The sequence below is a fragment of the Hippocampus bargibanti genome, linkage group LG15, assembly GCF_051943395.1.
Source record: "Hippocampus bargibanti isolate YZ-2025 linkage group LG15, ASM5194339v1, whole genome shotgun sequence".
Classification (NCBI taxonomy): Eukaryota; Metazoa; Chordata; class Actinopteri; order Syngnathiformes; family Syngnathidae; genus Hippocampus; species Hippocampus bargibanti.
The window spans coordinates 6,909,607-6,923,839 of NC_142748.1; the positions used below are offsets into that span (position 1 = coordinate 6,909,607).

General features: G+C 43.4%; 2 protein-coding genes across 3 annotated transcripts; one reads left to right on the forward strand and one right to left on the reverse strand.

Annotated features, from left to right (window-relative positions):
* Nucleotides 1-1,639: 1,639 nt before the first annotated feature.
* socs3b (suppressor of cytokine signaling 3b) lies at nt 1,640-6,483 on the reverse strand. Of its 2 annotated transcripts, none has more exons than XM_089015031.1 (3): nt 6,345-6,483; nt 4,426-4,702; nt 1,640-3,579 (listed from the first exon to the last, which is right to left on the reverse strand). In XM_089015031.1, the coding sequence occupies exons 2-3, from the start codon at nt 4,552-4,554 to the stop codon at nt 3,061-3,063; spliced, it is 648 nt and encodes a 215-aa protein (XP_088871157.1). In that variant the 5' UTR covers nt 4,555-4,702; nt 6,345-6,483; the 3' UTR covers nt 1,640-3,060. The 2 variants fall into 2 exon arrangements, with proteins under 2 accessions (XP_088871157.1, XP_088871156.1); XM_089015030.1 differs by lacking the exon at nt 6,345-6,483 and adding an exon at nt 5,576-5,779.
* On the forward strand, nt 6,449-14,174 carry pgs1 (phosphatidylglycerophosphate synthase 1). Its single transcript, XM_089015025.1, has 11 exons — nt 6,449-6,564; nt 7,748-7,952; nt 8,565-8,642; nt 9,313-9,406; nt 9,493-9,682; nt 10,724-10,902; nt 11,397-11,590; nt 12,025-12,316; nt 12,484-12,632; nt 12,709-12,829; nt 13,866-14,174. Exons 1-10 carry the CDS (start codon nt 6,449-6,451, stop codon nt 12,826-12,828), a joined length of 1,617 nt encoding a protein of 538 aa, XP_088871151.1. The 3' UTR covers nt 12,829; nt 13,866-14,174.
* The last annotated feature ends 59 nt before the right edge of the window (nt 14,175-14,233 follow it).

Here is a 14,233-nt window from a genome sequence, read left to right on the forward strand (position 1 = left end):
CCGTTTTACTTTTTGTGGTATGAACTTTTTCCTCTCATTAACCACACACACAAACACACACAGTGAGTAAAAAGTGTGTGTATCCAAATGAAAAGAAATTACACACCAAAAAAATAATTTTGGGTGAATTTGTGAGGACCTCTCTGAAACTTTAACAGATGCATATATAGACCATCTAGAAACCTTTAGAATGAAAAACTTGTGAGGACCGGCCAAAAGGTCCTCACTTGTCAAAAATGTCCTCACTACGTATGGTATAAAATGTCCTCACAAGACTAGTCATACAAACACACACATATACATATATGAGGTCATGCATAACAAGCAGTTGTGTTGCATTTGTTGACAAATGTTGAGTTGGTAACCCTCCCCCCCCTACCTCAGAAAAAAATGAATCATACTGGAAAGGGTGTGTGAAACTGGACCAAAAGGATGCGAGGAAAGAATATTCCGCGAGACGGAGAGTATGTGTGTGGGGAACTTGAGTCACATTTGAGGTTCTTTGCGTATTAAAGTGCGTACATGCTTCCGCTTGGTGGAAAAGAGGAAAGGAAATGATTAATATTTTTTGACGCATTTTCACTGAAAAGGGGATTTCAGGGCATTAAAAAAAAGTTTGTTTTGGTTTTTACCCTAATGTTTTTTATTGTCTGTCATTAGTTTGAATTGACTTTAAAATGATGCTAGGCTAGCATTTTTAATGCTTTTTTTTTTTAAATATTGTTGCAATTTATTTTTGTTGTTGATTTCTACATTTGATTGGTCTACATTTGGGATGTCATTTTTCTTTGTATTTAATATTTTACCACTTGCTTTATGTGTGAGAGAGCGTACATGCCATAAGTCATCATAATGACTTTTACATCATTTCTCCGCAGCTGAGAGCTTTTTTTTGGGGGGGGGGGGGGGCGTCATTGAAAAAAATGTATTCTTTCTTCACTATAAGTCCCTCCCTCAAACCCCCCCTCCATTGCTGTCTCCACACACACACACACACACTAACACCAGGCAAGCCGTAAAAACTCAACTCAATTAAAGTGCCTCTTTTCCTGGAAGCCAGTCACACACAGAACACAAGGTATGCAGGGAAAGGGAACCGTGTGTGTATGTGTGTATACGTGGGTGTGTGTGTGTGCCCTGAAAAAGAATGAGTATATGAGTGTGTCACTTTTAAAACTGATTCACATTAAGCCCCATTATCGACTTTTTTTTTGAATGATGTAAATCTACCATGCGTGCAGTTACACACATTCATACATGTACACACAACACACACATACATCCTCTTCAGGCCTTGGAGCAGGATGTATAAAAGGCCGACTGCATTCCTTTCCAGTTAGGTCCGACCCAAAGTGCGTGTTTTGCACAGTAAGGCCTGTGTCCAAGTGTGTAACTGCTCTTCTGGTAATCCCTTTGTTACCCCCCCCTCCCGGTCGCTCTCACCCCCCATTATCCCCCCCCCCCTCAGTCTTCCTTTCCTATAGGCCCGCCTTTATGGAATTTACCCACAGTGCTTTGCAGCAGCGAAACGGGAGTAGGGGAAAAAAAGAAGAAAAAAAAAAGGCTGTAATTCTAACACTGCAATGAGGGAAGCTAACGGAAGCTAACAAGCGAAAAAGGAACAGGCAAACAAAGGCAGTTGGCTTTTGTAAAAATAGTGCTCTTTAATATAAATTATTGAAATATTTTAGAAATATAAATATATGCAACGTTCCATTTTTTTTCCTCCCTATCATTTATACTTTTTGTTGTTGTTGAGATTACAGCTTGTGTCACGCCACACTAAGTGGCCACCAGCCGGCTGTGGTTAACTGGAGTCTTTATAAAAGACAAAATGATTTCACATAAATACACATGACGTGACATTGATGGCGGGTCCACTAGCACAAATGTTTCAGATTGTGTTTTTTAGTGTGGGGGGTGGTAGCAAAAAGCCTTTGCTTCTAAGTGAATCGCAGGTTAGCTAGCGCCATGACAACAGTTTTAAAAATATATTTAAAGCAAAGATGAGTGTTAAAATAAGTATAAAAAAATTAAGTCTCCTTTTGGGTGAGGAGTGGAAGACGTGCTGTTGAGAGGGACAACTAGAAGAAAAACAAAAAATATTGTTCCCTGTGTCTGCTTTCAAAATAAAAAATGGCGGCTTTGAACCAAAATGGCCGACTTGCATCCGCTGCAATTTTGAACAAATAGGCGTTGCAAGAGTACTTTAAAATTAAAGCTACAATTATTACTGCGCCGTCGTACTGCAATACATTTGATTTATAAGCGCCTTTTAAAACTCTCAAGGTCACTTTTCAGTCACAGGATAAGTTTTTCTATGGGTGAGCAATGGCAGCCACACGCGCCAGCATTCACTCAACCCAGAAGTAACTCAAATAAATAGAAAGCTAGCCAATAGATAGCTAGTCAGCTAGCCATAACTAATAGATAGCTAGTTGTCTTTCAATTCTTGATTTCCGATGTCATCAGCACAATAAATGAACCAATTTGATATTGACAATATATTGCAAAAGGCACGCTAAGTTACCGCTACACATGACATTGTGTGTGTGTGGTTTTTTTTCTCTCAAACAAATACTGTCATTATGGCTTTAGCTAAACTAGCGATTTGGCGCATTCCAACTTGTGAAACTAATTTGGGTTACGTCGCCATCATTGAAACGCAAACGGGAGCTGAGGACCCTCCGAGTCTGGACAAACATGCTTCATGAGATGAGGACTATAAAGAAAAAAAAACGAAACTATTAAGACTGGACGCCATTTTGGCTCCGGGGCGTCCGCATGTCATTTTTTCTTTTTTGGTCTGACTATGTCAACTTTTTGTGAATTTCATTTCCTGCCATTCTTCTTTCTCCATCTTCCAGAACATCATCATGGTGCATTTTTGCAGCCGGTTTCGTATTCTTTTTAGAAAAAGAAGAAAAAGTCAAGCTTGGTCCTGCGTTTTAGTCTTCTACGAGGCTTTGCTCGGCGTCTAAGTCAGTCATCGGGGAAAAGGTTTACCTCTTCTACGGTTCCCCCGTTGAGAATCGCTCCGAGTCCAGCGCCCTCTCTCACTCATATGGGGGCGTCGTACTCCTCCAGGAAGTCTTTGAGCGTGTGCGGCAGTCGCTCGGCCCCACCCAGGCCTTGGCTGTTCAGAGTCCTCCTGCACATGTGCTGCAACGACGATAGGGAGTTGAGGAGGGGCCGCCTGAGCTCCAACGGGATCCGCTCGCCGCCGGTGTGGATCAGATAGACGGTGCGTCCGGATCCGGGTTCGGCGGCGGCGCGGCCGGGGGGTCCCTTGCCCATGTAGTGCGCGATGAGCTTGAGCACGCAGTCGAAACGCGGAGGCTCCTGGGTGCACTGCGCGTCGGGTTGCAGGAAGAAGCCGCTGCATTCGCTGTGGACGCGAAGGTTCTTGGTACCTCGAAGCGTCTGCACCGACAGCGTGAAGAAGTGGCGGTTGTCCGAAGAGTCGCGGATCAGGAAGGTCCCGGGGGGCTCCGAGCGGAGCAGGGAGCTGGCCTCGCGGCCTCCCACCGCTCCCCAGTAGAAGCCGCTTTCCTGTAGTTTAGCCAATGCACGCATCACCTGAAACGGGTGAAACAATATTTCTTTAACTCATTCACTGCCAGACGATGTGCAAAAATGTGTCCACTCCAGTGCCAGGGTTTTTGTCATTGTCACCTTAATTCCAGTACCCACAGAATATTGAGGATTAGGACTACATAAACATTCAATACAGCGTTAGAAACCTTAGACTCTCTTCTTTTCACCAGAAAAAAAAGTTAATTCCTAAATTATATGTGTCTGGAGTTATATGAGCTTGAAATAAGGGCAGATGTCCAAAATACAATGCAATACATACATATTGGTTTTACTCTCTAACTGACTTGTTATCTAGCTAGGTATATGCTGGCTATCTATTAGTTAGCTAGCTAGCTTTCTATCTATTTGAGTTACCTCCGGGTTGAGTGAACGCTGGCGCGTGTGGCTGCCACTGCTCACCCACAGAAAAATGTATCCCGTTAATGTAAAGTGACCTTGAGAGTTTTTAAAGCCGCTTATAAATGAAATGTATTATTATTATTACATATTACTGCCGATATGTGTACTTTGGCCACCAGTGGCAGTAAAAAAATAGTGATAATAATAATAATACATTTCATTTATGAAGTCTAAAATAAGATGCTTTTTTTGGGGAGGGGGTTAGCATCAAGAATATATGCTTTTTATATGCTTATTTTTCTTTGTGTTTAGCGATTGTTTTGGTTAAGACAAATTGCGTAGCAGTTTCTAGCTAATCCAATAGTAATGCTAGTTTTGTTTGCTTATGGCGTTTCCCATTGCATGTTAGCGTGAAGCTAATGGAGCGACATGGAATTCTCTATTGTGTTTATTTTTACAGTCAATTTCATCAACAGGAATTTGACTAACCTGCTGGTAGTGCGCATGCGAACTGAAAGGTTTGAAGTGATGCGGGGTGCAATCGGACTGCGGAACTCTGCCCTCTGAGGCGGCCCCTCCGCTCACGGTGAGGGGCTCGCGCCGACGGGAGGCCACCATGTCGCCGCCGCCCACCGCCTCCGGGCAGAGAACGGTCGCCGATGGGGAGAGTGGGGAGGACGGCGGGGTCACACACCGGGTCCAGGGCCCGGGGGCAGAGGAGCTGGATGCATCCAGAGAGGGGCTGGGAGGGACCACCGAGACACACCTGCACAGGAGACAGTCGCCATTCATGAATCAGTTGAGTTAAATGGTGCATAGGCATGAATGGAGTAGAGCTCAATGCTTTGATACAATTCATTTTCTATGCACACAGAGTATGTTCCAGGTCCATTATTAAAAGGAATGTATTAATAGCCCGCCTCACATTTCAAAACAGATAAATTCATCTGTAATGTTTCCTCCATGTTTCAGCAAAAAAGGTCAATAATCTTTTTATACGATCATTATTTTGCTGTTTTCCACTTGCACTATTTCGAGATTCCCACATGACATTTAAAAGAGCAACAGGTGCCTATTTCTGTCGAAGCCGCGCAACAGAGACTGTTCTCAGGACTGGTTCAATTTCTCAATTGAACTCCATTATCCTGAATGTGACACGGTTAATCTACATTTTTGTATGTATTTGTGGATTTGGGGTCACTTTCAGAAGCAAGCTTTCAGGGCAAAAAGACAAATTTGACACCAACAGCACATAAGGGTTAAAGATGCTAATTGGACAACTGGAGTCTGATTGCAATCGATCATTTGGGGGTCCGGAGGGGGAAGGTCGTCTAAAATAATGGGGTCACTGCACCCTTTCTCTTACCCCAGTCACTTCAGGTCCTCCGCATTACAAACACAGTGGCCCCTTTCTCCGGTTTCACACAAACAGAATACCCCCCATGCATGTTGGCCGCATTGGAGAGTGGGGTACAAAAAGCGGGGGTGACCTCCATGAATGGACCCCCCATTATAGTTCAGCGTTGCCATTTCAGTCAGACAACACCCTCTTTAAATATTAATCAACTACGAAAGCCTTGGGGATTAATTTTTAACACATTTCAAAGCGGACTACTTCGCGGAGGAGCAGTCAACTTACCTTGCGGATTAATACAACCCCGCGGTGTAGCTCGTCGCCAAAAGACACACTCGGCAAACTACCCGAGAGTAGTGCTAAATGGAGGTGGATTAGCTCAGGCATTAAATCCCCCCGACGGAATATTCTGCCCAAAAAGTATGCCAAGGACGGTCGTCTTCTTCGGCGGCGGCCGCGTTGCCGTCTGCGGGAGAGGTAGTAGACGGACCGTCTGTGTATGTGAATGTGTATGTGTGTGGCGGAAGGTTACCGGAGGTTGTTTCCAGTGAGTAAAGCCGATCGTAAGGCCCCGCCCCTTCTGTCCTGAGGTTCTTCCAGTAAACGCATGGGTTCGCGCGCGCGCACGATTTTGACGCACGGGCACACGCGCGCGTCCTCGCGCGGCTCTGGTTTATTGCCAGTAAATAATCCCGGTGACCTTTGCAGCTAGGTCCGCTTCCTAGTACCGCTCGAGACATTCCATATGCATTTTACTTTAAACAGCATGAAATATACATCGTGATAATTAATCATATTCGCATTTGCTCCTAATTTGCATCTGAGGTAATCGTGGAAATCGCAATATTACACATCAATATAATTTTTAAAATACAACAAAAACTATATTGTTAATGTGCTTGCTACAAGTTCTCTGCAAACAATGGAGTGTTACCGTCATACGTTTTAATTTTATTCAGCCAATATCCAAATGTTCGTGTAATTTAGGAAGATCGACCTCACCCATGTGATATTGACACAAGTTATTGGGTTGAGTGATGCCATTTGTACTCACTTGAAGGCTTCGCTGGTTTGTCTTGTCGCGTCCACCACTTGTTAGCAATAAAGTTTCGTGTTTTTATTTTTTTCTCCCTTCTTCAAATGGGTGCTGCGGCAGCAATGGCGGCCCCCATGTCCTGGAGGAGGCTGGTGTCCTCCGTGTATTCGCCGGCCCTGGCTGGGGCTTTCATGCGAATATCCGACCGGCTCTTCCGTGCACGGGACCGACGAGGCGGGTAAGAGACGAAGTTAGAACAAAACGCCGCAGTTGCAGTGAAATCCAACGTTTCGTGTCGTAAGATAGGCATCCCGTTGACATAAACATGTAGCAACCCTCTTATGCTAATGTAGTAACACGGTGCTATGAGTTTATAACGTCCTTCCTAGTTTTCCGATCATTCTAAATATCAGGACAATATTCCCACGAATTATTAAAAAATGTAAACAAACGTCATTTCAGGTGTTTGCCATACGTCGATCGTCGTTTCAGCTAGTTGTGGTATTCGGCAGAACTCGTGAGCTATTGAAAAGTGCTTTGAATGGCGCTCGATAGTTTTCGGCTATCTTCGATAATCATCGGCTCTCCCTGTGTTGTGCTGTTGCATGATTGGTTGTTCTGCTCTGAAACGGCACTGGCTGGTTTTACTTATTGTCCCACCCAGTTGGACTTTGCAGGTACTTTGCAAGGTTTCAGAGGTAATCAAATAGCAGCCACATAGGGGGAAATTATTTTTAATTACAGTATTGTAATAGCTCTTTGCCTCTTGTATAAAATAAACATTTCTGAAGACACACCCTGAACTGGTTCCCAGCCAATCGCAGGGCACACATCGACCAAAAAACAATTCTCGCTAACAATTACACTTTGGGGCAATTTTGTGTGTTTCATTAATCCCCTTTTTAATTATTAAATGATATGTGGGTCCACATATTAGAAAAAAATATATCCCAAGTGTATTTTGGTGATAAGTGGGGTAAACCCAGAATTGGTTACTACCCAATCGGAGCTGATAAAATCATTTATTACAATTTATATTGAGGAACATTGGGGGTTATTGAACTATGATGGACCACTCACCTCTACGATGGTTCCATGAAGCATATCTCTTGTATAGAACCATAACGTTGACCTGGCGGATGTTCATATCGGTGCCGGCAAATGCCAGATTTTGTGTCTGTGGGAAACCCGCAGCAGGAAAAGATGAGTCACCATCAGATAAGAGCACACCTGTAACAGCTTCACTCTCTTTGTGTAAACCGCTTTGGACACTTGCCACATAAATAATGGATTCATCAATGAGTCAGACTTGACATTCCATACTTGGCGTGCAGATTACCGATCTTAGAATAGCATAGCCAGTAAACGTTCTTCTTCTGCAGTTAATTATTATTATTTTTTTCCATTATTAATGAGCACAGCTCCTCCGTTCTTCTTTTGGCGCCCCTGCTGGCCAAAGCCGAGCCTGCACCAGAGAACGTCGCCCTGGCGCCAGGTGCGCCAGGTGCGCCGCGCAACCTTCACGCCCAATTCCGATGGATGGCTGAGCGCGTCCCAGCCTTCCGGGTCAACGGCACACGTGTCCATGTGCTCACCTCACCTGACCAGTTCTACCAGACGCTGAAGGTCAGTTAAATGACAAGTTACATTCATTTAGAGTCAGCCCATTGAGGAAGTGCCACTTTCCCAGCAGGGTGAATGGCTGTACACGTAATGAATGAATCTTGAATAAAATTTTAAAGGATGAGTCTCTCAAGCTTCAATGTCACTTTTTAACTCATATACTGCCAGACGTGTGCAAAAATGTGTCCACTCCAATGCCAGGGTTTTTGTCATTGTCACTCGAATTCCAGGACCCACAGAATATTGAGGTTTAGGACTAAATAAACATTCAATGCAGAATAAGAAACCTTAGACTCTCTTCTTCAAGTTAATGCCTAAATTATATGGGTCTGGAGTTATATGAGCTTGAAATGAGGGTGGCTGTCCCAAATACAATGCAATAAATATAGATTGGTGTAAATAGCGCTTTATTTAACAACAGCTGGCTGGAACAAAGCGCTAACATGGAAAAAAGGGAAATTAAAGTGAAACAAAGCATTTATGAAAAAAAAACTAACAAACATGCTCTAAAAACACATGAATGACATTTTTCAAGAAAATTTGCATTTCTCATCAGTGGGAATCGTACTCGCATCGCGCCCTCCATACTCACTTTCAGCGTTTCTTTCCCATCAGGCACGTGTCAGGACGGCAAAGAGACGAGTGGTGTTGGCCTCCCTGTATCTGGGAACGGGTCAACTGGAACAGGACCTGGTGAGAAAGACGTGGTATTACTGTGTGTGTTCTCAAGAGAACGGCCATCTTTAGTTTGGGCAGGTGAAAGCGATATCAAAACATAGCCTGCGGCCAAAGCAGCGCTCAGAGATGCCAGAAAAAGTGAGTCACAGTTCACTCTGGCACAAGAATTCCAGAATGAAAACCATCCCTGCAGCCAACCAAAAGCAATGACTGCAAAGTGTTGAGGTTTTGCAGGTTTTAGGACACCAGCACTGGCCTGCGCTGGCATGCTAGTTTATATGCCTGGAAGCCCAGCATAACAGCATTAAAACCACAGTCTGGGCTGATGTTCGCATTCAGCTCTTTTTTTCCCTCATGTTTTTGTTTGAAAAACACACATGCATTCTTATACACAGACAAAAAAAAACAAAGTATGGCGAACAGAGAAGCTGAGTCACACGTTGAAAAGCATTCAAGTGAGTTGGCGTCGCTGCCAAAATCTTCCGAGGGTGACTCATCGTCCGTTATGAAGAAATCCCACGCGCCATCAATGCTGTGGACGACTTTGATTAGGATGAGGCGTCGAAATGACAAAAAGGAGAAGCAAACAAAAAAGGGGCTCGTGCTATAATGACAGATTGACATTTTTTAAATAATTATCACTGGTGAGTTTTCTGAGTTCTTTTTTTTTGTTGTTGTGATGCAGGTGGACTGCATGCAAGAAGCACTGGAAAGCTCACGAGAAAACAACCACGACCTCAAAGTCTCCGTTTTGCTGGACTACACGCGAGGATCTCGAGGTCTGCAGCCCCTGGGTGTCAATCATTCCACCCAAAGAGGGCCGCGCTCATCCTCCCTTGATTCCCCCCCCCCCCCCAATCCTCAGGAACGGTGAACTCGAGGACCATGCTGCTACCCCTGCTGCGGCGCTTCACCTCGCAAATGCGGGTGTCTCTATACCACACCCCCGATCTGAGGGGCCTGCTGAGGCTCCTCATGCCGCAGCGGTTTAACGAGACCATCGGCGTGCAACACATCAAAGTTTACCTTTTCGACGACAGCTTCATCATCAGCGGGTAGGTGCCGAGCCAGCGCTGAAACGTTTGCATCCGGTTCTGCCTTGGAAGGGGGATTCCTGAGCAGTTCTTGGAAATGTTTGAGCGAAGGCGTCAAGTGTGGTTTTTCTGTTGTGTTTGTAGTTCGGCTGGAGGCTGACGAACAAGGCAAACAAGCTGCAAAATCAAATAGAAATTGCGCGTGTGAATCTTTTGAAACCTTTAATTCAAATAACATGGAAAAGGTACTCAGTTGCCGGAGTTGTTCTTATTCTTTTTCCATTTTTAACTCAATCACTGCCAGAAATGTGCAAAAATGCGTCCACTCCAGTGCCAGGGTTTTTGTTATTGTCACTCGAATTGCAAGACTCACAGAATATTGAGTTTTAGGACTACAAATATACAGTCAATGCAGCGTAAGAAATCTTAAATTGTCTTCTTTCATCACAAAAAAAATGTTAATTCCTAAATTATATGAGTCTGGAGTTATATGAGCTTGAAATGAGGGCGGCTGTCCAAAATACAATCCAATACCTATTGGTTTATATAGCGCTTTAACAACAGTTGAAGCTGGAACAAAGCGCTAACATGGAAAAAAGTGAAATGCTGTCCCCTTGTGGAAAGGAAAAAAAAACATTGCCAGAGGCCATGGCCAGCGCTTTATCAGCACCCAAACAAAAGCCGAAAAAAATTGGGAATGGCGCTCTGTCATTTTCAATTCCCGAATAAATTCATGAATGGCAGTGAATGAGTTAAAATGTTTTAATCACAGCTGTTGCCTTGTATAAAAAAAAAAATTGACACAAGTAAATGTACATAATTTCAAAGTAAAATATAGGACACAAAAAAAAGCTACTGATCATTTCATTTTTGATTAAATTTGGGGTCAGAGCATGTGATTCAGCACATACAGAAGGTTTTAAGTGTGGAAAATATGGCCTATGACATTTAAACGCCTCCAAAGTGGAATAAAATCTTGTGAACTGTCACCACACATGCCTTTTCTCAGTTTATGCGCCAAGGAAAAAAAAAAAACAATACCCCTGGTTATTATTATTTCAGAGCCAATCTGAGCGACTCGTACTTCACTAACCGGCAGGACCGCTACGTCCTGCTGGAGGACTGCAGCGAGCTCGCAGACTTCTTTTCCGACCTGGTGGAGGTGGTCGGGGATATCTCATTGCAGCTTGGCCCCGATGACACCGTGGCCATGCAGGACGGCATAGTACACCCGTATAAAGGTTGACATTATGTGAACCAATATGTATGTATTGCATTGTATTTTGGACAGCCACCCTCATTTCAAGCTCATATAACTCCAGACCCATATAATTTAGGAATTATCTCTTTATCTGATGAAAAAGAGAATCTAAGGTTTCTAACGCTCTACTGAATGTTTATGTAGTCCTAAAACTGAATATTCTGTGGGTCCTGGAATACTAAGTGACAATAACAAAAACTCTGGCACTGGAGTGGAGACATTTTTGCACACGTCTGGGAGTGAATGAGTTAAAGCAACAATTACACCCTCAAGTCAAACTTTATTTTTTTTTGTTTTAATTCCCAAAGTTTGACTTTATCACTGCAGGGTGTGGCAAAAAAAAAAATCCCATTAAAAAAAAGCCCATAACAAATCATACAAAACTAACGTGTTGTGAATTACTTTGGGATGTGTTATTCTAGTATGGTGCATAATCTAGCGATACACATACCCAACTGTCTTCATGACTTCCAGGTGACAGGCAAGATTTCTCTGTGGCGGCGAGCAAGCGCATCATGGAGGTGGTAGACCTTGCCCGGGTGCGTCAGCAACTGCTTCTCAGCCAGCAGCAGCAGGACGAGGAGAAGGAGGAAGAGGAGGACACATGGGTGTTCCCTCTGGTGCAGATGAAGCCTCTTGGCATCCAGGTGGACGAACAGGTCACACAGGTGGGCGAGAGTGGCGTGTTTGTAACCCTGAGCGTGTGACTCAGAGTTAAAAAACATGAGTAATGGTGGAATATTTGAGCTTGTTGTTAGTCACATTTTCTGTACATAAAAAAAATGTCAGCGCAATGGAATGTAAACTAGTGGATCAACACTGCAAGTTCCGTTTGTTAAACATATTTAAAGTGACATAATTATCTGGCTTTTTTATCATTTTTAAGTGGGGGTGAGAGGTGTGTGAAAGTCACAATTCGGCACCAGAGACTCTGCTATTGTAAACCCGCTCTTGTTCGCAGCCATGTTATTAATGTAAGCAGTGTCAGGTCAGCGAGGAGATACATTGAGCTACAAAAATAAAATAAAATGGAAGGGTTGAAAGGCGAAATTTCCTGGCAAAAAATGTGAATTAATCACAAAAATCATCTCATCTCCTCCAGCGTCTCCTACGAGACGCTGACCCGGATTCCAGCGTTTACCTGACGTCAGGCTACTTCAACCTAACCCGGGCGTACATGCGTCTGGTGCTCGGGGCGGGGGCCAGGTACCAGATTCTAACCGCCTCCCCGGAGGTCAACGGGTTCTTCGGGGCCAAGGGTGTCGCCGGCGCGATTCCAGACGCCTACACGCACATCGCCAAGCAGTTCTACCAACGGGTGCGTCATCTGGGCCAGCAAGGGCGCATCCAACTGCATGAGTATCACAGGCCACAGTGGACCTTCCATGCTAAAGGTGACTCCATTTTGGGTCTGCGGGTGTGTGACATCACTGAAAAAAAAAATCAATTATTAAATTGTAACATACAGAGGGAAAAAAAATTGCCCATATCGATGAAATTTGATTTTTTTTATGTCCAAAGGGGCAATGCAAGGTGCTAATGATATACTGTCATCTTCCAGGTCTGTGGTACTACCTTAACGGGCAGGACCGGCCTTGCCTCACGCTTATCGGCTCCCCTAATTTTGGCTACCGCTCAGTTCACCGCGACCTGGAGGCTCAGATCGCCATCGTCACGGAAAACGAGCAATTGCAGGACCAACTGCGAAAGGTCCATTTTTTTTTATTTTATCATCACGTCTATCATCGGACGACATGCTAAATGACATTCTTATGTTATGTAATAGGAGCAGGAGATGTTATACCAGCGCTCCTCGGAGGTGTCCGGATTGACATTCCAGAAAGCCGACCGCCATGTTAAGCTTTGGGTTAAAATGGTCACGCCGTTCATCAAGAATTTCTTCTAAGGTAATGCGACAACAATGCCGAACATTGCAGCTCTGCTTACTGTTTGGAATGGAGGAGCGATGTCACTGTATGTCAAAGTTTTGGGATGAAAGGCAATAAAAAAAATAACGCATTGGATGAAAGAGTAAACTGAAGCTCCTTGAGGATTTTTTTTCTTTTCAAATTTGGCTTTCCTTAATGTTTTTGACATTTTTTATATATATTTTTTTGCTGTGACATCATCCATACTTGGATGTGATTAATAGTCTTGGACTGGTGTACAGTCACCAGAATCGAGCTCTGAAGCAACTGCGGGCAATTTTCAAAAGCAACTTCCCAGAGTCGTTATGGTCCATCCCGAACCCCCTGTCCTCATCTTCCCAGCAGCAACCCCCCCCCCCCCCACCTAAAAATCGCCACGAGTGACTCATTCCTTCTCATTCTGAGTTACATTTATTTATGACCGCCATCTTTGGAGGCTCTTCTCAGCTGTGTGAACATTTTGTTTGATGTGCATGACCAAGACACAGGATGTTTTTTTATATTCAAAGTAAAATATATATATTAAAAATCCTTAATGTTTAAAAAAAATAGTTTGATTGTCTGACCTCAGGAGCCATTCATTTTTAGCCACGGTGAGTTTGCATCCGCTATCACGTCCTTCCTAGCAGGAAAAAACAAAAATCAGCGACCAAACAATGGCTTTGTAGCAAATATTTTAAAAGACACAACTGTGAAAATCATTATCACGGTATTATTGTTACAACACTCAAAGAATATTGTCATGGATTAACTTTATTTTTGGGCCCACTCCAGGGTTTGTGTGTCTTCTTTGTGAATCTATGATGGAGCTGTGCGCCTTCTAGTGGTCAAAGGAGGAATCGTAAAAACATGTTATAATAATAATAATAAATTTCATTTATAAGCGCCTTTCAAAACTCTCAAGGACACCTTACAGCTCTTATTATTAAAAGCTTAAATTATATATTTTTTGGAAGAAAACACCTACCTGAGTGATCTTTTATTTCCTTGATGTAGTATCTGTGTTGTTGTGCAGGTGGTGAGCATGGAAGCCCTGTTGTTTCTGCTGATACTTCACATTCGAAAAAATGGACTTGAGTATCCTTGAGATACAGGTTATCTGAAGACTAAAAGTGGATCTCCCAGGGATCGAAAGACAAAAGACATCAACAGATGGTTTAATTTAACTTTGAAAAACTGCTCCGGAGAAGCAGTGAATGTTGAACACGGTGATGAAGAAGTAGAAGGTGTGTCATATCGTTTATGGTGCAATTACAAATTGACTTGCTTTCTTGCAGTGAAGTAAGAGCCAATAACTTTGCATAATAAAAATGTTTTTTTCTTACTGTGTCTGAGAGCTCTTTTGTGAAATTCACACCAAAGTATGAAGATTGAAGGAAGAAA

Bases quoted from the DNA above. Each gene is read 5' to 3' on its own strand.
- pgs1 (XM_089015025.1), top strand. From the start codon at position 6,449: ATGGCGGCCCCCATGTCCTGGAGGAGGCTGGTGTCCTCCGTGTATTCG. The intron at 9,407-9,492 runs GTCTGCAGCCCC...CCCAATCCTCAG, and splicing joins CTACACGCGAGGATCTCGAG to GAACGGTGAACTCGAGGACC. The intron at 9,683-10,723 runs GTAGGTGCCGAG...TTATTATTTCAG, and splicing joins GACAGCTTCATCATCAGCGG to AGCCAATCTGAGCGACTCGT.
- socs3b (XM_089015031.1), bottom strand. From the start codon at position 4,554: ATGGTGGCCTCCCGTCGGCGCGAGCCCCTCACCGTGAGCGGAGGGGCC. The intron at 3,580-4,425 runs GTTAGTCAAATT...CACCCGTTTCAG, and splicing joins CGCATGCGCACTACCAGCAG to GTGATGCGTGCATTGGCTAA.